The 27,533-nt window shown below is 44.6% G+C and overlaps 1 protein-coding gene across 2 annotated transcripts in view; it reads left to right on the plus strand.

Annotated features, from left to right (window-relative positions):
* AGPAT4 (1-acylglycerol-3-phosphate O-acyltransferase 4) overlaps positions 1–27,533 on the plus strand; it is a 128,876-nt gene that overhangs the window by 94,557 nt on the left and 6,786 nt on the right. For both annotated transcript variants that reach the window (XM_089668606.1, XM_089668607.1), the window contains 3 exons: positions 5,248–5,350; positions 26,294–26,369; positions 26,614–26,812. In XM_089668606.1, the coding sequence (XP_089524732.1) occupies positions 5,248–5,350; positions 26,294–26,369; positions 26,614–26,812 (378 nt within the window). The remainder of the gene's footprint in view (positions 1–5,247; positions 5,351–26,293; positions 26,370–26,613; positions 26,813–27,533) is intronic.

A 27,533-nucleotide genomic window follows, 5' to 3' on the forward strand; every position in this document is an offset into this window, starting at 1 on the left:
TTATTGATTTTTCCAAGCTTTTAAACATTTCTCCCATCTCTTTCTTATTCAGCACTTGTAATTCCCTTTCCAGTTCTCTCTCTTCCATATTTCCTAACATATGTTGACTGCTATTGTTGATTCCTAGGGATAGTCTAGGACTTTTTTCCAAGCTAGTTTCCCATTCACTCTTTTCACTTGTTCCCAGGGGTCTTTTTGGGGTCGCATTTCCCTGAGACGTATACTTTTTAATTGAACCGGTCTGGGCTCCCTTGGACCCACTTACTTTTACACTTTTATTCTTCATATCTTCTGATCTCTTCTCTAAACACCATTAAGGAACTCAAATGATCAACTGGGAACCCCGGATTTAACCCACTTCTTAATTGTCCACTTGAACTTTCATTTGCATTTCTAGGGTCCTTTAATTTAATCTTTTTAATCTTCAATGCCTTTAATCCTCCTAGAAGCCCCCCTAGGAACCCCCCTTCTCTATTTCACACGCTGCTCCTTAATGTCAAGCCCAGCATTATACAGTTATTCAGAGCCACCCTCACCCTTCTCTCACTTGTTTTCCTATCAGGCTCTCCAGGCTGCTGTCATCCAATTCTCCGGACCGTTGTCACTTTCTCAGGGGGGGTTCCTCCGGGTATCTCAGTCCTTTCCACTAGAGCTTCAGGCAGGGCATCGACTCATCGATCGTTCGGGGTATCCAGAGCACGGACCAGGGAGAAGCCGGGGAACAGACCGCGCCTCTGCCCGTCTTCCGGACGCCGGCTTCTCCTCCTCCCAGTGCTCCCTTACGGCTACCCACATGGTTCCGCCTCGTCTCTCCATCTCCCCAGAAACCCGGCACCTCTTCCACACACCGAGGAGAAACGCCAGCCGGGTCCACCCTCGCTCCACAGGGCCACCACCTCACCACCAGATCCCCGGCCACCTCTTACACAGGTGGGTCCCGGGGGGTGGTCACTCAGCTAGGGCATAGAGGATAGGGGAAGCCGGAATCAGAGGTATCGGAGAGCACCTACATCGTGCTCTCCGACGCCGCCATGCACAGGCCCTGCCCCCCACCTCCAAGAGCTGCAGTTTTGGGGTGGCTCTGACCCAATTGTCTAGACATTACAATTTGGCCCATGTGAGAATCACTGAAATTCCTATGCTTGGCCGTCTTTTCTCCTTTCAACTCATCACCTTCAAGGACAACATATTCATTTTCTGCCTAATATATCCTACTTTTAGGTGCCATTGTAATAAATTAATCATTGTTATTCACTTCACCTGCCAGTGGTCATAATGTCATGGCTACTAATGTGAAGAAACAACCTCCACAGTGGCGCTGTGAACTCTGAATCAACAATATATACTCATTAAAAAAAACTTTAAAAAGTCCTTAACATAAGTCCATCAAATCCTGTGAACATCACATTAAGTGCTTCAATCTTCTTGTCACTTTACATCCCAAAACCAATATCACCAAATGCTCATGAGACAACACTCCCACCTGGATATACACTCAACAGACCCACATGCCTCTCACTCATGGTTGGCATGTATTGCTTGTTGAGCTTCCACTTAAAAAACATTCTCCAATGATACAGTAACCAATGTTCAAAGACTTATTGAATACAATTGAAAAGCCACTCACAAAATAAATAAATTAAAAATACTTGTCATCATAATACTGGGTGGACATCAGATGTGGACATGTGTAATCTCACCACCGTCAGATCTCTCAGACTACGCTCCTGGATCACTTCTGGTTTCCGGCTCTGATGTCACATATGGTCGCCGCACAATCTCACACTGACACGTTTCGTCACTTCTGACCTAGTCATAGTATTTATTTAGTGGTTTAGTGATGTTCTGTCCATTATTGTGAGTAAGAATTTGTATTTAAAGATAAAACAAGACACACAATTTTAGACACCAAGAGAATCCAACTCTAGTTAAATGAGAGATGCCCCACAGCCCACAGTTGCAAGCATTGATCAGCTGTGAGCTACTGAATGATAGAGCAGAAATGCATATAAAATTCAATGCGAGTTGATTTCTACCCATGTTTATTTGTATAAAACCCTAGTTCACATGTATTCACCAGAAAAATGCAGGCTGAAGTTTGCTTCAAGACCGTGATCCCAGTGGCTTGAAAGAATTACATTGTGTTTGGGTTCTTTTTTTCTTATAGAGGATCTTCACCCTAGAAAGAAAAATATTAAAAGTCAGCAGCTGCAAATGCTGTAGCTACTGACTTTTAATAAAAGGACACTTACAGTACAGGGATCCAGCGCCGTTCTCACACGCTGGCTGGTTCTTCACAAGTCCTCAGGCCCCCAGCGATACCATGTTTACTAAGGGATGCCATCTGTGACTCATTATGGCTTAACTGCCGACTTCCCACTGCACATGAGCAAGCTGCGTATCCCTGAAGATTTGGGGGAAAAGGTGGGGGCCAAAGCCTAAGGCCTAGGCAATCTGAGCAGAAGTGGGAGCGGGTACCTATCAAAACTATATTGTGCCAAATGTAGAGCAGGGGGGAGGAGGACATAAAGTAAAACTTTCATCTTTAGGGTGAAGTTCTGCTTTAAGAAAAACACTCCAAATTGTGTGCTTGCAATAAGCATTTTTTGTAAGGAAGTAAGCAGCTAATGTTTCTAAAATTCTACTGTAAGTAAAGAAAATGTCGCAAAAACTGTGCCATTATCAGAAATTCCTGTCTGCTAACTGCTGCATGCTTGTAAATTGTAGGATAGTAAAGCAATAATGCTAGGATAAAAAAACACTAAACAGTGCTGCAAATAGGGCCTTGGAGCAAGCAACCGCTTGCAGCTGTAATCACAGTCCCTGTTCCTCCATCCAAAATCGTACAGTTGGGGACATTAAGAGACTGCGATAGCAATTTAGGTACTTGCAAGAATAAAAAAAATAAATGACTAAACATTGGTATGAACAAGCATCCTCCTTCTAATTCAAATTGTTTTATTCAGGTTGTACTTATTTTTTTGATCAATATGTTTTATCCGGGTTGTACTTACGGTATTTTCTTGTTCAATGTTTTATTTGGGTTTTACAGCTCTTTATCTATAGTATATCATTATTGTCCTGGGCACAAATGTTTAGCTAGCATTCTGTCAGTTGCCCTTTCTGGAATAATGGATAACCAATAGAATTTACAATATCTGTTTATCATTTAAATGATAATATTAAAAAAAAAATTATATGAACTTGCCACTTACTTAGTAATGCAGATCCCCAGGTACTGTCACTTTCTTATTCTTTATAGGGTGTCCTGATTACTAGGTGCTCTGATAATGCAAATAGGGATTCGTTTCTGTTGTCGCTAACTTGGCTGCCTCTCTAGGGCCTTGTTCTTGTTTAGTGAGGCCATCCATACCAGTCAAGGCAAAGGAGGTAGGAGTTGCTGGCAGTGACCTCAGAAGCTGACTGCTATTTGTATATTACAGTGCCCTGGTAATGGTTGTATGCAGCTTCATTATTAAGGCTCTGATAAGCACAATTTCTTAGCATTGTTTACATGATGTATATTTAAACCTACTGCCTATCTTTACAAAATGTATTTCTTAATGTTTGTTTACCCCAAATTACACCTAACCTGCCAAGGCAAGGAATCCCCACCCTTAGTAATATAAGCAACATCTAAATAGTATGTCAGACAATCTCAAAAGGAAAGTACATGATCAGGTTTTACAGGGCTGTTAGTTATAAATAAATTGAGGGTGTTTAACCACTTGCCCTCCAGAGGATTTACCCCCCCCCCCCTTCCTGACCAAGCCTTTTTTTGCGATATGGTGCTGCGTTACTTTAACTGACAATTGCACGATCATGCAACACTACATAAATTACATTTAAAATGTTTTTTTATTTTTTGCGCTATAAACAAAAAAAGACCAACAATTTTGAAAAAAAAGGCAATATTTTTGACTTTTTGTTATTAAACATATCCAGTAAAAAGTGTAAAAAATCTAATTTCGTTATAAATTTAGGTCAAGATGTATTCTGCTACCTCTTTGCTAAAAAAAAATCCCAATACATGTTAGTTAATTTATTTATGTGAAAGTTATAGCGTCTACAAATGGCTGTATATATAGTGGAATTTTTTTTTTTATATACTAGTAATGGAGGGGATCAGCGACTTATAGCAGGACTGTGGCGGGCATTCTGACACTGGTTGGGAACTAACTGCTACTGATATCACAATGACACTAATACAGTGATCAGGAAGGGGTTAACATCTGGGGCGATCAAAGGGTTAACTGTGTGCTGTTTTACTGTGTGTGCTGTGTGTTTTACTAGGGAAACATGCTGCTGTGTATTTCTCAGCTGTGTAGAGAAATACACAGCAGCATGTTCTTGCTCGCAGGAGAGAGACCTGTGTTGTTTACACACAGCTCTTTCCTCTGTCAGTGTTACTCGGCGATCGCCAGGTGCCAGCGAGGAATCTCCGCCCGGGACCCGGTGATTGACATCCATAGCCACCAATGGCGGCACAGGTAGGTTGACGCACGCGCCCCCTTCCCGGAAATGCAAATCATGTGTGTGTATATGTGTGTGTATGTGTATATATATATATATATATGTGTGTGTGTGTGTGTGTGTGTGTGATTTTGTGCAGCCCTGCCACCCTGTAACAGTAATTCTACTATAGGGCAGTGGGCAAGCAGTTAATGAGCTATGTATTGTACTGCAGCTGTGTGGAGAATTTAAGTTATTAGCAGCAATAAGATGTACGTATTATAATGTAAAGACCAATAACCCATACAAAATTACACATACTTTACTGCTGAAAACATGTTTCTCTGGGTTAAAGCACAGCATATTTGCACTATCCTTAATGTAGAAGTATAGGCAAGGCTTTTTTTCCATTTTGGATAGGGTAAGGAAGGGTTATAACCCCTGTCAGTTTTTGCCATCTGTGTCCCATTGGGGAGATCCCATAGCCAAAACAGGAAGTGATAGGAAATCACTGCAAATTAGGGGAATCCATAGGGGCCCCTAGGTCACCAGAGTCGGTGTCCCGATTGGAATATTTCTCCCTATTATTGTTCTGGGGACGACTCAAATTTTGTGATTTTCTTTTATTTTCACTTGTGATAACTATAAAAAAGAGAAATAGAGAGGGCGAATCTCCCAAACAGGGGCACAGAGAGCACCTGACAGATATTTTAACCCATCTATCCAAAGTTAGTTATACTTTAATGAATGTGAATGTTGTTTGTAACACTGAAAAACTATGGTATTTTTAAACAGCCTCTGCCGTATATGATTCTACACTGAACTTCAGAAACAATGAAAATCCTACTCTACTTGGCATTTTAAATGGGAAGAAGTATCATGCAGACCTTTATGTAAGGTAAGAATTTTGCAACACAGAACAGTTTGGGTCCAGATAGAGAACTGTTTGTACAGCTAAAAGTAGTGATTGTTGAATGACATTTTTTTATTTTTTTTGTTCCAGTTTCAAGGCATTACCCAACCATGATGATTCTGTGTCACAAAATGTGGCACAAGGCTTTTCACCAAGTGTTTTTTTTTTTTAATACGTTTTTGGAATTGTGTGCCATATTAGCTAGAACTTTGAACCTAATTATGCATAATGTGCTTATGCAACTCCCTCCAGAGGAAAGGAGAAATGTTCCCCCCTGGGATGTTTGACATCATTTGGCCTAGGCCAGAAACCAGGAAGCAGCTAAAGAATTTAAAAAAAAAATACGGGGGTGTGTGGCCAATGATGGAAGGCTGAATTCGGGCTTTCATATGGGCTTTCTCCAGCTACTCTACACCCATGCTGTTCATGTTGACATATGGCTCTAATCATTCTGACTCTGCTGAGCCGTAGCGCTATTTGCTTTGTACAGCCGCTTCAGAAGCCTGCTCTGCCAAAGACAAGATGGTGCTGGGACGGACTCCGGCCAAACCCCGGCCGTCCTCCCTTGCCTCTACGACCACCCCCACAGGCCCCGGATGCTGATACTCAGCCTCCGCTTGCGGACACTCAGTTTGACTTCCTTTCAACTACACCCTCAGCCTCAGGGGGGTCGGCCAGCTCAGAGACTGCAACCCTTCTCTCTGCCTTTCGGGTGGACTTCGAATCCTGGGCATTTAAAATGGAATCTGACTCCACAAAGAACTAGATACTTTGAAACAGCAAGTCTCAGCCTCAAGCACTGCTATCGTGGCCTTGACCCTTACCCAGGAGGATCATGCTGTCCGAATCTGGGCTTTAGAAACAGTGTCAACTACAAATCTCACTCGCATTCGACAACACCAGCTCCAGCACCAGAGGATAGTGAAAACAGGAGCTGCAAAAACCACATGTGGATACAGGGTGTCCCAGAGGTGACTTCAGGTTCAGATCTGAAGAGACAGAGACACTGCTTCACCCATTGAGCTGGACAGAGTTCACAGAGTGGGGGGGGGGGGGGGGGGGGGTACTGGAGGAGCTCGTTCCAACCACCCAAGAGATATTCTCTGCTGAGTACATTACTACACCTTGAAAGAGGAAATTATGCGTAAAGCCTGGCGCTTAAGTCCGTTGGACTTTGATAGTTCATTTATCCACCTCTTCCCGGGCCTATCCAGGAACACTTTGTACGTGCAATGGTTGGTCCGACCCTCATTCATCGAGCAGGAGCCACCTATACTTGAGTCCACCCATTCAGTATAAAGGTCACCTGAGGAGATCTTAAATTTGTCCTCTCCGATCCGGATCAATTACCAGAGTTTTTCCTTTTTCTTGACCAAGACCCTGTTGATGTTCCCAATTGGCTGGACCCTCCAGATGATCGTCGTCGATGATATCGCTGGTTCAGCTACTCTTCCACAACGCTGCAGGCACTCGAGATCTTGATTCCATTCCACTGATGCTGCACCTCATCAGCCCGTGTCACCACAGGACTGACCTGACTCCCCACTGTGAGCTGTGCAATCTATTTCTTTTTAAAGCAGAGTGTCTTATTTGGGAAATATGCCTATTCCTGAATCGAGTCCTTCATATGCTGTGTGACTTATATAGCTGGGGCATTAGGAGGGCTTTGTTTATTGTTACTCTTCTGATCCTGCTGTGAGCCCCACTATTGATACTGCACTCTACTCCCTGTTACTACAATACCCCAAGGCTTTACTGTATACAGTAGCCTTACTCCCTAGCCTTTCAGAGAGTTGGCCACCTTGGTGATTCTCTCCCAGAGTGCCTCCTATTGCCCAAAATATTTAACCCTTACATGCAGATTGCTACTCAACATACAACCTTTGTACCCTTCTCAGCTGGAGTCTCTGAGCCTCCCTTTTGGATGTGCACCTCTTTCCTTGAGGCTGCTTATTAGTTTCCATATGCTAAATTAGTTGAGTTTCCTAAATGGTAGTTCACTCGACACTGTTGTGGGGGTCTCGCCATTCCCTCATTAGTGTCTCACTGTTTTATATTATTTCTATACATCGCCTGCTCTATCTCTAAGTAGAGCGATGAGCCTCCCATTGGGCCATGCAAGTCATTTACTGTGCCCTGTCGATAATGCCTTACTTATGTTTGATCATGCCACACTTTTACAGGATTTGATGCTATGTGCCTTACATAACTTTTTTTGGAATGCTGGCATTTCAGTACGGGTATTTCTGAGTTACGTTATTCATGCCTAGTATGTTGTCAGGAACACATCTCAGACCTTCCCTGACTCAACTTCTCTCCCTCAAAAGGATAGACACGGCGGTGCCTACAATGTGATATTTCATGCAGCGTCCTGTGCTACAGGAGCTTTAGATACACTGGTGACATCTCTTATTGAGTGTCTACTTGTCTTCCACTACCTCCTCCTACCTTCTCTCTCTTCTCTTCAGCTTCTGTAGCTTGGTTAATTCCTCATTCTTTCTTTCCCTCTTCTCCCCTCTCTCTTCCTTCTCCCCTCCCTTACCTTTCCATGTCTTTTTCTTGTTTCACCATGGCTCAAACACTGGTGTCTTGCCCAAAGTTGAAACTCTGTACCTATAACATAAATAGCCTCAAAATTGCATCTAAGCATGGATAAATACTGTACCAATTGCATAAACAGCAGGTTAATGTGCTCTTGCTACAATAGACACATTTTAAAACTGACTCTACCCTTTCCTGCTCCAACAGGTACTTGAACAGATGGTTCCACAGTGCCAATCCTATACAGAAAGCCAAGGGTGTCTCTATCGCTTTCTTTAAAACGCTCCCCATTGAGATATTGGACCACCTATCTGATACACAGGGGAGATATGTCTTCGTGAAATTCTCTCTGTGGGGTACTAAATCCACAGTTGCCAACTTTTATCTCCCTAATGTCAATCAAATCTCAACTGCTATATGTTATTTGAAGGTGCTATCCGACTTCATGGAAGGGACATTTATCTTAGAAGGGGATCTCAATCTCACCCTTGATCCGCTTCTAGATTCCTCAACCGTGAAATCTTCAATCTCCCTTCCTAAGTTATGGGCTCTTGAACGTGTACTATATGATATGCACCTGATCGACGTGTCCAGTCCACCTTTGCTATGGATGAACTGATTACTTTTTAGCAGGCCACAGCTGTTTAGACGCCTGGTGTCACCTGAGTGCGATATGGACTATAGTATGGTCTGACCACTGCCCAGTCTACCTGGCCTTTTTCGCCACCCTCTGCTCCAGAGAGAGTGGACATGGCACCTGAGTTATACACTATTAGCGAATGAGGACTATAGCCTGTATCTCAGAGACTATCTCTAATTTTCTGGCAGATCATGCCACTGATACCACTTCTCTTCCCTTTCATTAGGTGGCCTTAAAATAAGTCTTGTGCTGCACCTTCATTCAACCGGGTGTACGCTTGAAAAAAGAGTGCTCTTCCTCCATTGCCGCAGCGGTGCAAAAACTTTGAACTCTAAAAACTGAACACAAAAGATCTGCAACAACGGAAACCCTCATGGAAGTGGCACTGGCTCAATCCCAATTTCAGAAACTATATGAGGCCTCCGCCTACACCTTTGCAGATAAACTAGCCCTTCATCAATATAAATTTAAAGACAAATGCAGGTGATTGCTAGGCCTCTCTCTGCATTCAAAACATTCCTCCACCTTCATCTCTCACATCCAAGGGCCAAATGGGGATATGCTGTCTGTGCCCTCTGCGATTGCATAAGCCTTTCTGAATTGCTACCACTCCCTCTATAGTATCCCACCTCCTCACTTGTCGCATCCTATTACCACTCTAGAGGACGAGAAGCAGTCTTATATAACAGAAAATGCCCTTCCTATGTTAGATGCTGATACTCTTGAGGAATGCAAGATGGCCCTCTCAGAAGATCAAGTCGCTAAGCCATCTCTGGCGCCAGAGGGCTCAGCATTTCGCATTTACCCCCGCAAACGTTGAAGGCACACGTCTCAGTCATCCCGAAACCAGATAAAGATACCTCCTTGTGTGCAAACTACAAGCCCATCTCTTTGATTGGAGTGGATCTCAAAATTTTTACCAAAGTGTTGGCCAATAGATTGCACCATATAATTCACTTGGACCAGGTTGGTTTTGTAAGTGGACAAGAAGCAAGGGACAACACTCTAAAAAAGCTTCTCTTTGCTGACTATGCCCATACCCATGGCATCCCTCTGTCTTTTGATGATTTTTTTTTTTAATTTAAATATTTATTTATTTTCAAAATAATATACACATTTCTTCATCAATTTCACATACAAAAAAAAAAACATTTTCCAAACCCTTAATTACTTTTTCAACCCCTAATTTATTCCCTCTACCACCCCCGAACCCCCACCAGAAACCCACCCCGCCCCCTTCAATACCTCCATTTTCCCAGTTAATAAACTCTCCCTCTCTGCATACTTCTAATGACTTTTCCCTATATAAAATATACAAGAACTTCCTCCTTATCCTCAGATATTACTTCGTAGGTCTTGCTACAAAATCTTCCCATTTTCTCCACTTCTTAAAAAATAACCCCATCTTGTCTACTTGCATGTAATATAATTTCTCCATCTTACATATCTGATTTGTTCTTTCTACCCAATCCTCCTCTTTTGGTATCTCTGGTCTATGCCAAAACCTAGGAATCAGACCTTTAGCCGCGTTCAAGTAATGCCATACACCAGAGTCTTTATATCTATTTACTGGTAGATCTGTACTATGCAATAGACACACCTCAGGGTTCAATCCTATTTTTATCCCAGTGATTATCGAAATTAATTGGACTATTTTCTCCCAGAAGGTTTGTATCATTGGGCACTCCCACCATAGATGATATAAGGTACCTGGAAATAATGGTATATAGTAAGCGCTCATAAACAATGCAAGCAGCTGAACATATAGGAAAACACATAAAAGTCCCAAAATACATAAACAAAAGAAATGCAGCGCTCTTGAGAAAATTGATAATAATAAACACAGTCCAATGAAAAAACAGTGCTCCTTGTTTCCCAGTGTAAATGGTAGAATTTTGCACTAACCAGAACGCGCATAGGTAATGCGCATATGTGTATATATCCTGAAGATCCTTTCTCCACTTGAGTCTGGTCAGATATACGGCTTGGAAGAATGGAGATCCTACGCCCTCATGTGGTGGAAGGTGATCCAGCAAGTCAGAGCAATAACGATCTAGGTGAGCCTCCAAAGGAACTGGCACAGGAATCCCCAGGGCTACAAGGATGGAAGAAGCTCCTCACAGGAGACACAGGGGAGCACTCATAGTGTAGTAATTAAAACTTTATTTGAAGACAGCACAGGTGCAGAATACAGTAGAATAGCCAAGTATGGGCAAACACACTGACCCTATTAGATGTCAAAATGGCCGCCGGGCCTCCTCGTGGCACCGGCGGCTTGGTGTCAACGGCGTCCTGGGTCCCACCTGACGCGTTTCGTGCGCACGCACTTCTTCAGAGGTGGAACATGTTCCACCTCTGAAGAAGTGCGTGCGCACGAAACGCGTCAGGTGGGACCCAGGACGCCGTTGACACCAAGCCGCCGGTGCCACGAGGAGGCCCGGCGGCCATTTTGACATCTAATAGGGTCAGTGTGTTTGCCCATACTTGGCTATTCTACTGTATTCTGCACCTGTGCTGTCTTCAAATAAAGTTTTAATTACTACACTATGAGTGCTCCCCTGTGTCTCCTGTGAGGAGCTTCTTCCATCCTTGTAGCCCTGGGGATTCCTGTGCCAGTTCCTTTGGAGGCTCACCTAGATCGTTATTGCTCTGACTTGCTGGATCACCTTCCACCACATGAGGGCGTAGGATCTCCATTCTTCCAAGCCGTATATCTGACCAGACTCAAGTGGAGAAAGGATCTTCAGGATATATACACATATGCGCATTACCTATGCGCGTTCTGGTTAGTGCAAAATTCTACCATTTACACTGGGAAACAAGGAGCACTGTTTTTTCATTGGACTGTGTTTATTATTATCAATTTTCTCAAGAGCGCTGCATTTCTTTTGTTTAGATATAAGGTACCTATTCTTCCACATCCCCTCCAACACTCTAAAACCTTTTCCCCATTCATCTTGTGTTCCACGTTTGGTGCAATGTGCCATCTCGATAAACATTTATAATTTACCTCCACCTCTCTCATACTTATATTCTCGTGTATCAACCTATATATTTTCCCTTGTTTTTCCTCGTCTATCTCTAATTCCAAGTCTCTTTCCCATTTTGCTATATACAGTGGCTTTGTGTGTGTGACTAACTCGGTGAGAATCTTATATACCTTAGTTGTGCCCCGTTTCCCATCTCCGCGTGCGTCTAGCAACCTCTCGAACGAGTTCCAATCCCTTCTCATTCTCAAAGGTTTCGGAAGATTTCTAACAAAAAGTTTTAATTGGTGATATCTCCATTCATCTATTTTAATAAAAAGTTCTCTTTTATCTGTTTTCAAGTCCTTAAGTGTTCTCAACTGCTGTCCATCCATTATATCTCTTTTTTAAACCATTTTCCTATACATTCTTCCCTACCTGGGGGAAAAAAATCTGTGTTCCTAAGTGATATTAATTGTGAATTGAAATCCCATTTCATATATTTGTGCAAATTATCCCACACCTTAAAAACATTTACTGTGAAAACACTCGTGGAATCTTTTAAACCTCTATACTTTGCTGGGACCCATATATTTTTACTCAGGGTAGATCCGCTTAATTCATTTTCAATCTTAACCCACCTTTTCCCTTCTGGGTTGTGTGTCCAATCGTACATTCTCACTAAGATTACAGCTCTATAGTACCTCTTTATGTCTGGCATTCCCAATCCTCCCTTCTCCTTATTTCTACTCAGCAGGTCATATGATATTCTAGGTTTTTTATTTTTCCATATATATCTTGTTAGCATCTTTTTTATTACTTTAAAGAATACCTCCGGGATTTTAACTGGGACCATCTGAAATTTATATAAGATTTTAGGTACGATTACCATTTTTATCAGATTTATACGCCCTATCCAAGACGGGTTACCTCTTCCCAATTTCCTTAATTCCTCCTTGATCTCATTTAAGAGTGGAATATAGTTTAACTTATATAAGTTCGTATGAGAAGCAGATAATTTAACCCCTAAATACTTTATCTCTCTATTTTTCCATATAAAAGGGAATTCTTTTTGTATTTTTTCTTTTTCGCTACTTGGGAGATTAACATTTAAAATCTCAGTTTTTGATGGATTAATTTTCAGGTTTGCTAGCTCCCCATATTCCTTTAAGCTCTTCATTAAGTTGGGAAGTGTTATCCTCGGATTTCCCACATAAAACAGCAGGTCGTCAGCGAAAGCTGCCACTTTATGTTCTTCACCTCCTATCTTCACCCCTGTTATATCTATATTCTTCCTAATTGTTGCCAGCAAAGGTTCCAGCGACAGTACATACAGCAATGGGGACAGTGGACATCCCTGTCTAGTTCCATTTGACATTCCTATAGTATCTGACTTCTCCCCATTAACCACTATAACCGCGGAAGGTTCCCTGTACAGGTTTCCTATCCACTCTCTCATTCTTGCTCCCACTCCTAAAATCTCTAGGGTATCCATCATAAAGCTCCAGTTTACTCTATCAAATGCTTTTTCAGCATCAATCGAAAGCACCACTACCGGCGTTTTCCCCTCCTTGGCCTTCTGGATAAGCAACAGAGATCTTAAACCGTTGTCTCTACCCTCTCTTCCTGGCACAAATACCACCTGATCTGCCTGGATCCAATCTGGCATTAGATCTTTTAATCTATTTGCTAAGACCTTTGCATATAACTTTGTGTCGATGTTCAGAAGTGATATTGGTCTATAACTGGAGCATTGAGAAGCATCCTTCCCCTCCTTTTGGATTAATACCACATGGGCCTGCAGAGATTCCCGCCTCATCTCCATCTTTCCTCCCAGGGCATTCATATATTCCTCCATTTTTGGTAGTAACAAGTCACTATATTTTTTATAGTACCTCACTGTATATCCATCTGGGCCTGGGCTTTTCCCCTTTATGGTACTTTTTAATGCACTTTTTATTTCTTCTTGCGTTATTTCCATATCTAGGGAATTCAATAGATCCTCACTTAACTTCGGTAATCCTGCGTTTTTAAGATACGCTTTTCTTTTTTCTCTACTCTCTTTACCACCTGTATTGACTAGGTCTTGAGGGGCAATATTATACAACTTACTATAGTATTCTTTGAACACCCTAGTGATCTCTTTGGTAGAATAAACCATTTCTCCTTTGGGATTTCTTATTTTTTCTACATAATTCCTGTTTTTCTTTTCCCTCAAAGCTCTCATCAAATATCTACCTGGTCTATCTGCCCATCTATATCTCTCACTAGCAACTTTATTAAAGATTCTTCTCCTCCTCCAACGATAACCCTAGTTCTTCTCTCTTTTTTACTATCTTTTGTCTTATCTCATCTGTTCTTTTATTTTTATGTATCTGCTCCAGTTCACTTATTTCTCTTAACAGTCCAGTGAGTTTCTCTCTTCTTTCCCTTTTCTTTTTTGCCCCAATCGCAATCAATATACCTCTTATATAGGCCTTATGGGTCTCCCACACTGTGGCCACCGACACCTCCCCTGTCTCATTCTCCTGAAAAAATCTTTCGATTTCTCCTCTAATTTTCCGGTCCACCTCCTGATCTAGGAGGAGAGCCTCGTTCAACTTCCATCCTGTCCCTCCTGACCAACATCTCCCCCACCTTAGTTTCAATGTAACCGGAGCATGATCAGAGATAGAAATCTCTTCAATTTCTATTTTGTCCACCCTATCTATGAGTTGGTGGTCAACTAATATGTAGTCCAATCTGGAATACATCCCGTGGGCATTAGAAAAGTATGTGTAATCTCTCTCTTTTCCATGTGTCCAAAAATATTCCAAATATCCACCAATTGACACTCATGCAACACGCCCTTGAAAGTTTTCAAGGCTCTACCTCCCTCTCTCTGCACAGTTGATGTCGTGTCCATTTGTGGGTCCATGCAAAAATTCAAATCCCCTGCCACTATCAGAAGACCCTCCTTAAATGCCATCAGTTTTCTCAAAACTCCCTTCAGGTATACCTCCGGTCTCTTATTTGGGCAATAAATATTCACAATTGTACATTTCTGTTCTTGTAATCTACCCTTCAAAAATAGAAATCTCCCCTGCGGGTCTGTTTCTCTATCTTCAATCTCCCACCTTATATTCTTTGCAAACCTTATTGCTACACCCTTAGCTCTTTTAATCGGGGAATCAGCACAGAACCATGTTGGATAATTTCTTGAGTACAACTTTACGTTTGATTTAATCTCTAAGTGAGTCTCCTGCAAAAAAAACACTGAGGCCTCTCTATGCTGCAACTCCTTGAAAACTTTAAACCTCTTCCCTGGGCAGTTCAAACCTTTTACATTATATGTTAAAAATCGCAAATTTTCCATCAGTCTTGTATCGATTTATTCTCATTTCCCACTCTAGCGTGCAGAGGCTTAACCCTAAAATCCCCCCTAACCCTCTTATCATATCCCTCCCCCCCACTCCCCCTGGTCACCCTCCCACTCTCACCCCTCCTACTTACTCCACCCCCCCCCCGCCCCCCCCTATTTAGGCCTTCAAGCTGCCTATCAATCATTTGTGGTAATAAACCCACCTTTGATTTTTATACCTGGGGATTGAACCCCTCCCATGTACGGCTCACCACCCCTCCAACCACCACGGTTTCCCACGCTTGCTTTGTTTCTTTATTCTTAGCGGTGCGATTTATATAGAAAGTTAGGGAAAGAAAAAAAAAAACAAAAAAACTCACACTACCCCAACTAACTCCTCGCTACCCCTCCCCTACCTACTTCCTGCCATGCATCTTTTCCCCCAATACTTATTTCTATCTCTGTTTCCCACCCACTGATCCTCGTTCTCTGCAATTCCAGTCTGTCACAGAAGTCTCTTAAGTCCTCAGGAAATCTCAAATATGCTGTAACACCGTTCTTCCAACCGATTAAACACTCTGGGTTACCCCATCTGTATTGCACATTCCTTGATCTCATCTGCTCTAGTAGGGGCCTCAAAGCTCTTCTTCTCCACAAAGTCTCGTGCGATAAGTCCGCAAAAATCTGGAAATTTATATCTCCATACTGAATAGTTGTTCTTCCTTTAGTCCTTCTCCAAATCTCTTCCTTATCTCCATATTTTTGCAACTGAACAATTACATCTCTTGATTTTTCCTTCGCATTACCTTGTTGGAACTTTCCTGCTCTAAAAACTCCATCCAGTTTAATTTCCTCTGTTTCAGGTCTATCCATGATGGAGTTTAACATTTTACAGACTATTTCTTGTAGTTCTCCCCCTTTCAGGATATCTGGGATTCCTCTTATCCTCAAGTTGCTTCTCCTGGACCTGTTCTCCTGTACTTCTATTTTATACTGCAGTTGTTTCTGCATATTCCTCATCATAGCGGACCTTTTTTCTAAGTCTGTAATGTCTTGGGTATGTTTGTTAATTTTTCCCTCCATTTCTTCCGTTCTCATTAGCAGGTGCCCTAGGTCCTGACGTATATTTGTCATTTCTTGCTTAATAGTTTTTTCCAGGTCCTTAAACATTTCAGCCATCTCTCTTTTATTTGGCACTTGTAGATCTTTTGCCAGGTCTATCCTCACGGAATTTTCTTTCCACTGTTGGTTACTACTTTCCAGGCCCAATGACATTCTAGGACTGTTCTCCAAGGAGGTTTCCATTTCCCCTTTTTCATTTCCACTATTGGCCCTTTCTGGAGTCGCATTCCCCTGGGAGGTGTATTTTTTAATTGTACCCGTCTGGGACCCTTTAAGCCCACTTCCTTTAGCACTTTTATTCTTCATATCTTCTGCACTGACTGTGCTCTTTAATCAGAGGGAAATTTTAAGCTGTATATTGGGGTAATGATGTCAGACAGGCTCTGTCAATTTAACACTTCCTTTTCTTTTCCCACTTCTCACTTTCCGAATCCCCTGGGAATCCCCCTTTTCTCTTTATGGGCAATTTTAAAGTCCTTTCCCACAGGTCAGCAAGCTTAAACAATTACACATGGTTCTTGCGTGTGGACTCACCCTTCTTCACCCACTCACCCAGTGGGTCGACTTAGATCCTCAACCGTCCACTCATTACACCTGGCCAATGTCTCTGGGGGATTCCTGCAGGGTCTCCTATGAACTGTGGATGTGGGTCCTGTTCCTCTTTCCTCTCCTGTACGGTAGGTTTGGGGTTTAAACCGGCGTCTCCGCTCTCCTGTCTGGGACCCGGCACTTGACAGGGAACCGGCCGGCGTCTCAGCTTCCCAGAGCTCCCTTGCGGCCAACCCACGTGATCACTCCTCCTTACTCCATCTCCCCGGCAACCAAACAGCTGATCGCGGGTCACCGCAGCGCGATCACCTCCCTGAGCTCCGCTCCCGTCCCTTCAGAGCGCCGGCATCTCTCCCCCTGGAGACCTCCTTGTTCAGGTAGGTCTCCACAGGTCTAAACATAGGGGGTTTCCGTGGTGGTCTTGCTCGGAGGTTGTCGGAGAGCACTCACATCGTGCTCTCCGGCGCCGCCATGGTTAGGCTCCTCTCCTCCCAGACCCTGTCTTTTGATGATTGATGCAGAAAAAGGCAAATCCTCCGTTTTGTCTTTATAACTGATAGGAATATATCCTCATATGCTGCCTAGGATATTGCCTCTGTATTCTTCTCCCTCCGCACAAATTAAAATTAATGGTTATTTGTCTCCATTGTTTTCTATTCTAAATGGAACTCGACAAGGGTGCCCCTTATCCCCTCTGTTCTATGTACTTATTATGGAACACATGGCTGTAGCCTTGCAGCGCAACCTCAATATAAACAGTGTATCAGTGGGCCCCCTCCATGCTAACTTAGATCTATTGCTGTGAACCTACATCATGCATTCAAAGGAGCTGTCCATGCAAGTGAAACAGGCCATTGTAAGGCTTCAAAAATTAAACAAATCCATCAGAGAGATAGCAGCAACATTAGCAGTGGCCAAATCAACAGTTTGGTACATTCTGAGGAAAGAAGAACGCACTGGTGAGCTCAGCAACATAAAAAGGCATGGACGTCCACAGAAGACAACAGTGGTGGATGATCAAAGGATCCTCTCTATGGTGAAGACAAACCTATTCACAACATCCAGACAAGTGAAGGACACTCTCCAAGAGGCAGGCGTATCATTGTCAAAGTCTACAATGAAGACAAGACTTCACAAGAGCAAACACAGAGGGTTCACAACAAGGTGCAAACCATTCATAAGCCTGAAGAATAGAAAAGCCAGATTAGACATTGCAAAAAAAATCTAAAAAAGCCAAACCATTTCTGGAAAAGCATTCTTTGGACAGATGAAACTAAGATTAATCTGTACCAGAATGACGGGAAGAAAAGTGTGGAGAAGGCTTGGAACAGCTCATGATTCAAAGCACACAACGTCATCTGTAAAACATGGTGGAGGCAGTGTGATGGCATGGGCATGCATGGCTTCCAATGGCACTGGGTCATTGGTGTTTATTGATGATGTGACAGAAGACAGAAGCAGCCGGATGAATTCTGCAGTGTTTGGAGATATACTGTCAGCCCAGATTCAGCCAAATGCAGCAAAGTTGATTGGACTGCGCTTCACAGTACAGATGGACAATGATCTAAAACACACTGCAAGAGCAACCAAGGAGCTTTTGAAGGAAAATAAGTGGAATATTCTGCAATGGCCGAGTCAATCACCTGACCTCAACCTAACTGAGCATGCATTTCACTTGCTGAAGGCAAAACTAAAAGCAGAAAGACCCACAAACAAAGAACTGAAGACAGCTGCAGTTAGAGCCTAGCAAAGCATCAGAAAAGAGGAACCCAGTCTTTGGTAATGTCCATGGGTTCCAGACTTCATTCCAGTCGTTGCCAGTAAAGGATTCTCAACAAAATATCAAAAATTAACATTTTATTTATGATTATATTCATTTGTCCAATTACATTTGAGCCCCTGAAAATGGAGGGACTGTGTATAAAATGGTTGCAGTTCCTAAAATTTGTACTTGATATTTATGTTCAACCGCTTGAATTAAAGCTGAAAGTCTGCACTTCAAATTCATTTGGATTGTTTCGTTTTAAATTATTCTGGTGGCATACAGAGCCAAAAGTATGAAAATTGTGCCTGTGTCCAAATATATATGGACCTAACTGTACCTCACTGCCTTCAATAATGCAAGAATTAAAAAATGTGGGCGGGTCAGCAATTTCAAGGTGAACTATACTACAGTAAATCAGAACTTCTCCCTAACTCCAGAGGTCTTAAGGCGGCTCTCCTCCACCTTTCGTTTGAAAACTGGCTCCACCTCTATTCGATATCTAGGAATCCAGATACCATCGGAAATATCCCACCTTTACTCACTGAATTTTCTTCCCTTGCTTCATAGAGCTCAAGTGTACCTTACATCCTACGCCACCAAATGATTGTCCTGGCTAGGTAGAGTGAATACTTTAAAGATGTTCTCCCCTGCTTTCTATACTTGTTTCAAATGATCTCCATTTATCTCCCCACCTCATTTTTTCAGAAACTGAGACATCTGTTTTCGATCTTTATTTGGAACTCACAATGCCCCAGGATTCGTATGGCTACGCTTTCTCTCCCAAAAATTTGCTGCTTTACCATAAAGCATCTGTACTCACCCGAATCCTGGATTAGTTTCATAACCGCTCTTCTAAATTGTGGGTCCAGTTGGAAGAATTGTGTCCTATCAATCTCCAAGCTCTACCGTGGGCCCCTCTTACTTGCCGTAAAGGCCTCTCGGTCCTTAGTGATCTTACTAGACACCCTTCATTTATGGGATTGTGTGACATCTGCATTTGATCTCTCTAAATGCACTGGACCCATGACCTCTTTCTTTGGGACCCCAGCCTTCCCTCCAGCCCTCTCTGTTTCAGGATTTGGGAATGGCATAAACAAGACCACAGGAGACTTGATCAAGTACTTCAAGCAGATTCATTCCTGACATCGGACATTCCTCCTGTGCCCTCCCCATCCACTCCATTAATGTGGCTTTAGAGACAGCAAGTTGCATCATATATCGGTTCCTTGCCTTCCGTATCTGACAATCTCGCTAAACCAACCGAATTTTAATCTTTTACAAGCAGACCCTCCCACCCATGTAGTTTCCCAACTATATTCACTTCTTTTACGCACATCCTCTCCTGATTTTCACCCATATACACAAGCCTGGGAAGCGTACCAAGCCTCCTTCATATTGGCAAAAGTGTTTTGTTTTAACTCACAAACTTTCTTACAAATCCAAGAAAAAGTATTTAAACAAGTGACAGGTGGCATAGATGCTCCTGTCAAGGTCCTACCTTTTCCCAGAGGTTATGTTACTCCATGTGCTGGCATCCATCTTGGATTTCTGCTGAGCATGGTGGGAATCTTTTATGCCATCAGGTCTCTGAGGTCCATCCCCCAGAGGGGTGTGGCTGAGTACATATAAGCCTGTGATCCGCACATGCTCTTTGCACTTGTGTCTTGTGTCTTTGTCTTGCTACAGCTCTGTGTATAGTCTGGGGACTCTTCTGGTATCTGACTCGGCTTGTGACTAGACCATTCTCTGTGGTTTCCTTCGATCTGACCTTACGTTGCTGAACCCGGCCCGTGTCCTGTGATTCTCTGTCTACTGTTCTGTACCGTTTTGTCCCGTTGTTGTCGACCCGGCCTGCCTGACTACGCTATTGTCATTCTTACCAGTTTCACGCCATTGGCGGCGGCCATTACCGCAGCCGGGGTGTCTCGGGGGCCGCGACCTGGTTCCTGGCTGCGTCAAGTCCATCCCCACCATCAGGGGCCCTGGTGAAGGGCAGCCTGGGACTTAGACTCCGCGCCCTGAGGGACTTTGGTCTGTTGGTGGTGGTTGTCGTCAGTCAGTGCGTTACCCTGCCACTAGGTCTACCTGTCCGTGCTACAGCCCTGCCCTGACATTACACAAGTGCCATGAATCCTGACGGTACAGGTACGCCTTCGCTTCCAATGTTGGTTGCCAGACTGGATCAACAGGATCTCCTGTTGGATCAGTTCGCTCAGGCGTTGCAAACTCTGCTTGCACGCACCACGCACCTTACTCCTGGTGCTATTAGACCGGTTGTCACTCCGGTGGACGCTCCCGCTGCTGTTCCGCTTGTTGCGCCTACCACCGTGGCTGGTTCAGCCCCTCTTCCACGCTTTGGGGGTGAGCCGAGTCAGTGTCGTGGGTTCCTCAACCAGGTGGGGATTTACTTCGAATTAATACCCCACGCTTTTCCGACTGAGAGGTCAAAGGTGGGTTTCCTAATATCGCTACTCTCAGACAAGGCCTTGGCCTGGGCAAATCCCCTATGGGAGAGGAATGACCCGGTGATTCACGAGTTTTCCGGTTTTGTCGATGCCTTCCGTAGGGTATTCGACGTACCGGCTCGCTACGCCTTGGCTGCCAAGCTGCTCATGTCTATGCATCAGGGTTCACGGACCGTTGCCGAGTACGCCATAGAGTTTCGTACCCTGGCGGCAGAGGTGGGTTGGAACAATGAGGCTCTGGTGGCTGCGTTTTCTCAGGGTCTTTCTGATGCATTGAAGGACGAGATTAGAGCCAAGGAATTGCCTGTGGAGCTGGAAGCACTAATTTCCTTCCTGATCCTGATTGATACCAGGCTCAGGGAGAGGCCTTCACTCAAGGAACGCCTGCGGAGGCCTTCCAATCGACTGGCACCTGTGTTTTCTGTCCCACCCGTTCCTCCCTCTCCTCCCACGCCTCCTGGGGATAGATTATCTGGTGGTGAGCCCATGCAGCTGGGGTTTGCTCGCCTTTCCGAGGGAGAGCGGGCCGCTCGGCGTCGGGAGGGTCGCTGCCTGTACTGTGGCCTTGGTGGGCACTTTCGGCAGTCCTGTCCTGTCCGTCCGGGAAACGCTCGCACCTGAGATCCTGTTGGGGACAGATCTTGGGTGGAGTCTCCTCGTCCCCGGCGTTCCGCAAAGATAAACCACTGATCACCGTTGTCCTCTCTTGGGCGGAGGGCTCGGTGACGGCCCAGGCATTGGTAGATTCTGGGGACAGCAGGTTGTTTATGGACAGCTCGTTTGCTGCCCAGCACTCCATTCCCCTGCAGGCTCGAGTTACCCCATTGGTTCTCGAGGCAATAGATGGCAGGCCCCTGCAACCACCGCAGGTTACCCATGAGACCATGCCAGTTGAAGTAGCTATTGGGGCTGTTCACAGGGAGTTGGCCTGTTTCCAGGTGATTTCTTCTCTGCACTATTCAGTGGTTTTGGGGTATCCTTGGCTCCAGATGCACAATTCAACCTTTAATTGGCGAACGGCCGAGATTCTCTCGTGGTCTCCACAGTGTGGGGCCGGGTGCATCCGTGGGCCGGTTAAGGTGTTGTGTGCCTCCTCGGACTCTGCGTTGCCCACTGATTATGGGGAGTACCAGGACGTGTTTGATAAGGTACGCGCTGGTGCCTTACCTGCTCATCGTCCTTACGACTGCGCCATATCCTTGCAACCCGGTGCCACTCCTCCGCGTGGCAGGGTGTATCCTCTCTCGGTTGCGGAGAATAAGGCCATGGAGGAGTATGTTGCGGATGCGCTTTCCCGGGGGCACATTCGTAAGTCTACTTTCCCAGCAGGAGCGGGCTTTTTCTTTGTAAAGAAGAAGGGTGGTGAATTGAGGCCTTGCATCGATTATAGGGGTCTCAATCGAATCACCACTAAGAATGCCTACCCGATTCCCTTGATTACTGAGTTGTTCGACCGCCTTAAGGGGGCAACAGTCTTTACCAAACTTGACCTTAGGGTGGCGTACAACCTCGTACGGATCAAACAGGGGGATAAGTGAAAGACCGCGTTTAACACCAGAACCGGTCACTACGAATACCTGGTGATGCCCTTTGGGTTGTGTAACGTGCCCGCAGTTTTTCAGGAATTCATAAATTATGTCCTTCGTGACTTGTTGCAGCAGTGCGTGGTAGTTTACTTGGATGACATCCTGGTTTACTCTGCCTCCATGGAGTCCCATATCCAGGATGTCAAGCAGGTGCTGCAACGATTACGTGAGAACGAACTTTTTTGTAAACTTGAGAAGTGCGAATTCCATCGATCCCAAGTTGCCTTTTTGGGCTACATCATTTCTGCGGAGGGATTCTCCATGGACCCTCAGAAGGATGTGGCAGTTCTGCAGTGGCCTCGTCCCAATGGTCTTCGGCCCATTCAGCACTTTTTGGGTTTCACCAACTACTATCGGAAGTTCATCAGGAACTTCTCCACGCTGGCAAAGCCTCTCTCAGACCTAACCAAGAAGGGCAGTAATCCTCACGAGTGGCCATCCAAGGCCATCGTAGCTTTCGAGGCTCTGAAATCCGCCTTCGCTTCGGCTCCGATACTGTCTCATGCCAATCCTGGATTGCCCTTCGTCCTTGAGGTTGATGCATCCGAGACGGGAGTAGGTGCTCTCCTGTCTCAACGTCGGTCGCCCGATGGACCCCTACTTCCCTGTGGGTTCTACTCCAGGAAACTTTCCTCTGCAGAGTGCAACTACCAGATTGGAGATAGGGAGTTGTTGGCAATCATTCTGGCTCTCAAGGAATGGAGGCACCTGCTCGCGGTCCGGTCCTCATTCTTACCGATCATAAGAACCTGACTTATCTTTCGGAGGCCAAAAGATTGACACCCCGTCAGGCCAGATGGGCCTTGTTCTTGTCGCGGTTCAACTATGTGGTCTCCTATTTGCCTGGTTCCAAGAATGTCAGGGCTGATGCATTATCGCGGCAATACTCTGAGTTGTCCAGGGAGGACTCTGAGCCAACCTCAGTCATACCTCCGGATCAGATCCTGGCTGCCATTCGCACCAGTCTGACTTCTCCCCTTGGGGAGCAGATTTTGGCGGCTCAAACTGACGCTCCTCCCGAGAGACCGGAGGGTAGATGTTTTGTACCCGAGGGGTTGCGCACCCGTCTGCTGTGTACCTACCATAACTCCAAAACTGCTGGGCATCCGGGGAGGAACCAGTTGTCTTGGGTCGTCTCTCGGTTGTTCTGGTGGCCAACTCTCCGTGCCGACATCACCTCTTATGTAGCGGCATGTTCGATCTGTGCCCAGAATAAATCTCCACGGCATCTTCCAATGGGTCTTCTGCAACCCATTCCCAATGGGGAGCGTCCTTGGTCACACCTGGGCATGGACTTTATTGTAGACCTCCCTGTGCCTCGGGGTCATATGGTCATTCTCATGGTAGTCGATCGTTTTTCCAAAATGTGCCATTGTATTCCACTCAGGAAATTACCAACAGCGCAAGAACTGGCCACGGGTCTTTTCCAGGGAGATTTTTCGCCTGCATGGGTTGCCCAAGGTGATTGTCTCGGACCGCGGGAGTCAGTTTGTGTCCAGATTCTGGCGCACCTTCTGCTCCCAGTTGGGTATTAGTCTCTCCTTTTCTTCAGCCTACCACCCGCAGTCCAATGGGGCTGCGGAGCGTTCCAATCAGGCCTTAGAACAATTCCTTCAGTGTTATATCTCGGACCATCAGGACGATTGGGCCGATCTCCTGCCTTGGGCAGAGTTTGCTAGGAACTCGGCGGTCAACTCCTCCTCCGGGATGTCTCCCTTCATGGCCAACTATGGGTACCAACCCGCGGTATTACCTGAGAGGTTCTCACCACAGGACATTCCGGCTGTGGAGAACCATCTTGCTGCCCTGCGTTCTTCATGGGGGCAGATCCAGAGGGCCTTGAGGGGCTCAGCGTCAGAAGTTCCAGGCTGATCGCAGACGGTTGCCCGCTCCTTCATACCAGGTCGGCGATCGGGTGTGGTTGTCTACTCGTAACCTCAATCTTCAGGTGCCCACACCCAAACTAGCTCCCCGTTTTGTCGGTCCTTTTCGCATTCTCCGCAAGGTGAATCCGGTGGCCTATGCCCTTGCCCTTCTGCCTGGGATGCGGATCTCCAATATCTTTCATGTATCACTGTTGAAACCTCTGATCTGCAATCGCTTCACTACCTCTCTGCCTCGGCCCCGTCCCATCCGGGTTGACGGTCATGAGGAGTATGAGGTGAGCCGGATCCTGGACTCTCGATTGGTGCGCGGTCAATTACAGTTCCTGGTTCATTGGCGCGGTTATGGTCCTGAGGAGCGTTCCTGGGTTCCTTCCGCTTGTGACTAGACCATTCTCTGTGGTTTCCTTCGATCTGACCTTCCGTTGCTGAACCCGGCCCGTGACCTGTGATTTTCTGTCTACTGTTCTGTACTGTTTTGTCCCGTTGTTGTCGACCCGGCCTGCCTGACTACGCTATTGTCATTCTTACCAGTTTCAGTTTCTTACCGCAGCCGGGGTGTCTCGGGGGCCGCGACCTGGTTCCTGGCTGCGTCAAGTCCATCCCCACCATCAGGGGCCCTGGTGAAGGGCAGCCTGGGACTTAGACTCCGTGCCCTGAGGGACTTCGGTCTGTTGGTGGTGGTTTTCGTCAGTCAATGCGTTACCCTGCCACTAGGTCTACCTGTCCGTGCTACAGCCCTGCCCTGACAGCTCCACGGTCCTTCACCGCTTTAACTCCTCCATTCTAGAATTCTGTTGGCATTGCCAAAACTCCCTGGGCAATATACTACACATTTGGTGGGCCTATCTTCCCATCAAGAAATTCTGGAAACATATTTTCGATTTGTACAGTAATCTTATGGAAACATCTGTTAATTCCTCTCCTGAGATAGCCCTTTTCTCCATGATGCCTGGACTCTTTAAATCCAGGAAGAAAGATGTTTTGAGACACTTTGTGGCCCCGGCTAGGGAGATCATCCCGCGCCACTGGAATTCAACCAATGTGCCATCCTTTGGGGAATATGCCAATGAGTTGGAGTCTATACAAGACTTGGAATTCCTTTTGACGCAGGAAAAGAGGACCAGTTCTCACTTACCTGGACCTCATGGTCCATGTTTCGCTACTCTTCTGAGTTCCTTTCTTGGGTTGATAGTGACACTTATCCCTCCTCTGTGTAGCTCTGGTGGAGGATATCTTTTACCTTCTCCCCTTTTTGCCTCTTTTCTGATCCGCATCTCTGTCCCTATCTCCTTTATCTGTTCATTTGCTATAGTGTGTATCCCACTACACCTATAGACTCCTTTATAGTCTGAGATGTGCTCCCATCATTATTGTTTTTTTTTCTTCTTCTTCTGGTCATACATTTACTCATGATCCTATACTTGTTCCCAATATGGGTGCTCTGAGCTCTTTTCTGTAACTACCTCTCATGTACTTGTACAAAAAGTGTATGTTTTATATTTCTGTTAAAGTGAAATGTTATCTTGACCTATTCTCTTATTACCCTTCTATTTGTTTATATACATCTAAATTGTTTGTACCCTTTTGTATTAATTTCCTCTATAAAAATGGCAATCAATAGAGACTGAACAAAAAAAGTTTAAAACAAGTAAATGTGATATACCTTCCTACCAATTTATTAATGCTTAAGGATTAAAAATAGTTAATATTGATGGTTTAGTGCTGCCTAAAGGTCCCTACCTAGCAAGATGACCATTTAGCTCCCTGTTTCTTGTGGAGAATCATTTACACTGCCTCTATTGGTATATGTTCCTTATACTATTTACACATCAGTGGGAACCAAACAAACTGCAAACAGCTGTAGCTTGGTGGATTCTACCCTCTGAGCCCCAATTATATCTTGTGATATAATTTGTTTCTAAAGTGGGTATTCTGTTTAGTAATTTTAAATAAAAATTTGCTAGTATAACCTAAAAATAAAGTTCACCTAGCATTTTTTGTATTTGAAGTATTTCAGATTTATTATTGTTCTTGTTAAATGTTGTATTTCTATTTTGTAATCCTCCAGACGAATTCCCTTAGATGAAATCCCTGAAGATGAACAGGAATGTGCCAGTTGGCTTCACAAGCTGTACCAGGAAAAAGTATGTCCCTTGTATGACCAAAGTTGCATCACTATCACCTCATTGCTTGAGACGAGAGGAATGTTATATATATGAAATATACAGATTGTTTACTTGTCAATATGTAGAATTCGATGTAACAGACGTATTAAAAAAACAAAAACAGTTGATTATGCTAACGTTTACTCTTTATATCTAACAACGGTAAGAATAATGATTTATCTGTGATCTGACCGTAAAGAGATTTGATGTTTTGATTTCTTAGGACGCCTTTCAAGAAGAATACTACAAGACGGGAATATATCCGGGAACTGCTATTGTGCCTGCACGTAGACCATGGACTCTTGTGAACTGGTTGTTCTGGGCATCTCTGCTGTCCTACCCCCTATGCAAAGTGCTTGCTAATATGATCAACAGCGGATCATACTTCACGCTGGCTATGTTTGCGCTACTTATGGTAATAGGTAAGGCTAAAGACCTGACATTATTTTTTAATCTTACGAGTATTTTTCTAACTGGATTCAATTTCCTGTGTGAAAGTTGCATAATCTTGTGTGAAAACATTTATAAATAAACCCCTTAATGTAGCACCACGATATTATCCTGCAATGCTCAGTAAACACAGCTGCTCATTGCTTCTCACCCCAGTGAAGCGTGTAGGATAATTTTCTTAAAGTGATACTAAATTCTTGTGGGTTTTTTTGTTTTGTTTTGTTTGTCCTAAAATTAAAAAACATGTTATACTTTACCTACCCTGTGCAAGGATGTTGCACAGAGCATCCTGTTATCTGGAGTCCCTCTCTGTCTCTCTCCCCTGCTGCTCTTCTCTGTGTGCCTCCATAGCAAGCCATTTGCTATGGAGGTGTATATGCCACGGGTTCCTGAGCTGGGCTGTGTGTATCCATAAACACATGCAGTGCTGCTCAGGCCCCACCTCCTGCTCCCTCCTCACAGGATTTGATTGACAGCAGCAGAAGCCAATGGCTCCTGCCTCTGTGCTTGTGAGAGCAAGGAGAGAGACCAGGACTGCTGCTGGCACTTGATAGATACAGGGAGGCGGGGTGGGAGGATCAGCTAGTGGAAGGTTTTGTTTTTTTTTACCTTAATGCAGGTAAAAAACTTTTGGCTTTAGAACCACTTTAATGCATATGTATTAGAAACCTGCTGCCATGACGAGATCCACTG

Source organism: Staurois parvus, unplaced genomic scaffold (assembly GCF_062004578.1).
Source record: "Staurois parvus isolate SC_StPar_1 unplaced genomic scaffold, SC_StPar_1.0 ptg000059l, whole genome shotgun sequence".
Taxonomy (NCBI): domain Eukaryota; kingdom Metazoa; phylum Chordata; class Amphibia; order Anura; family Ranidae; genus Staurois; species Staurois parvus.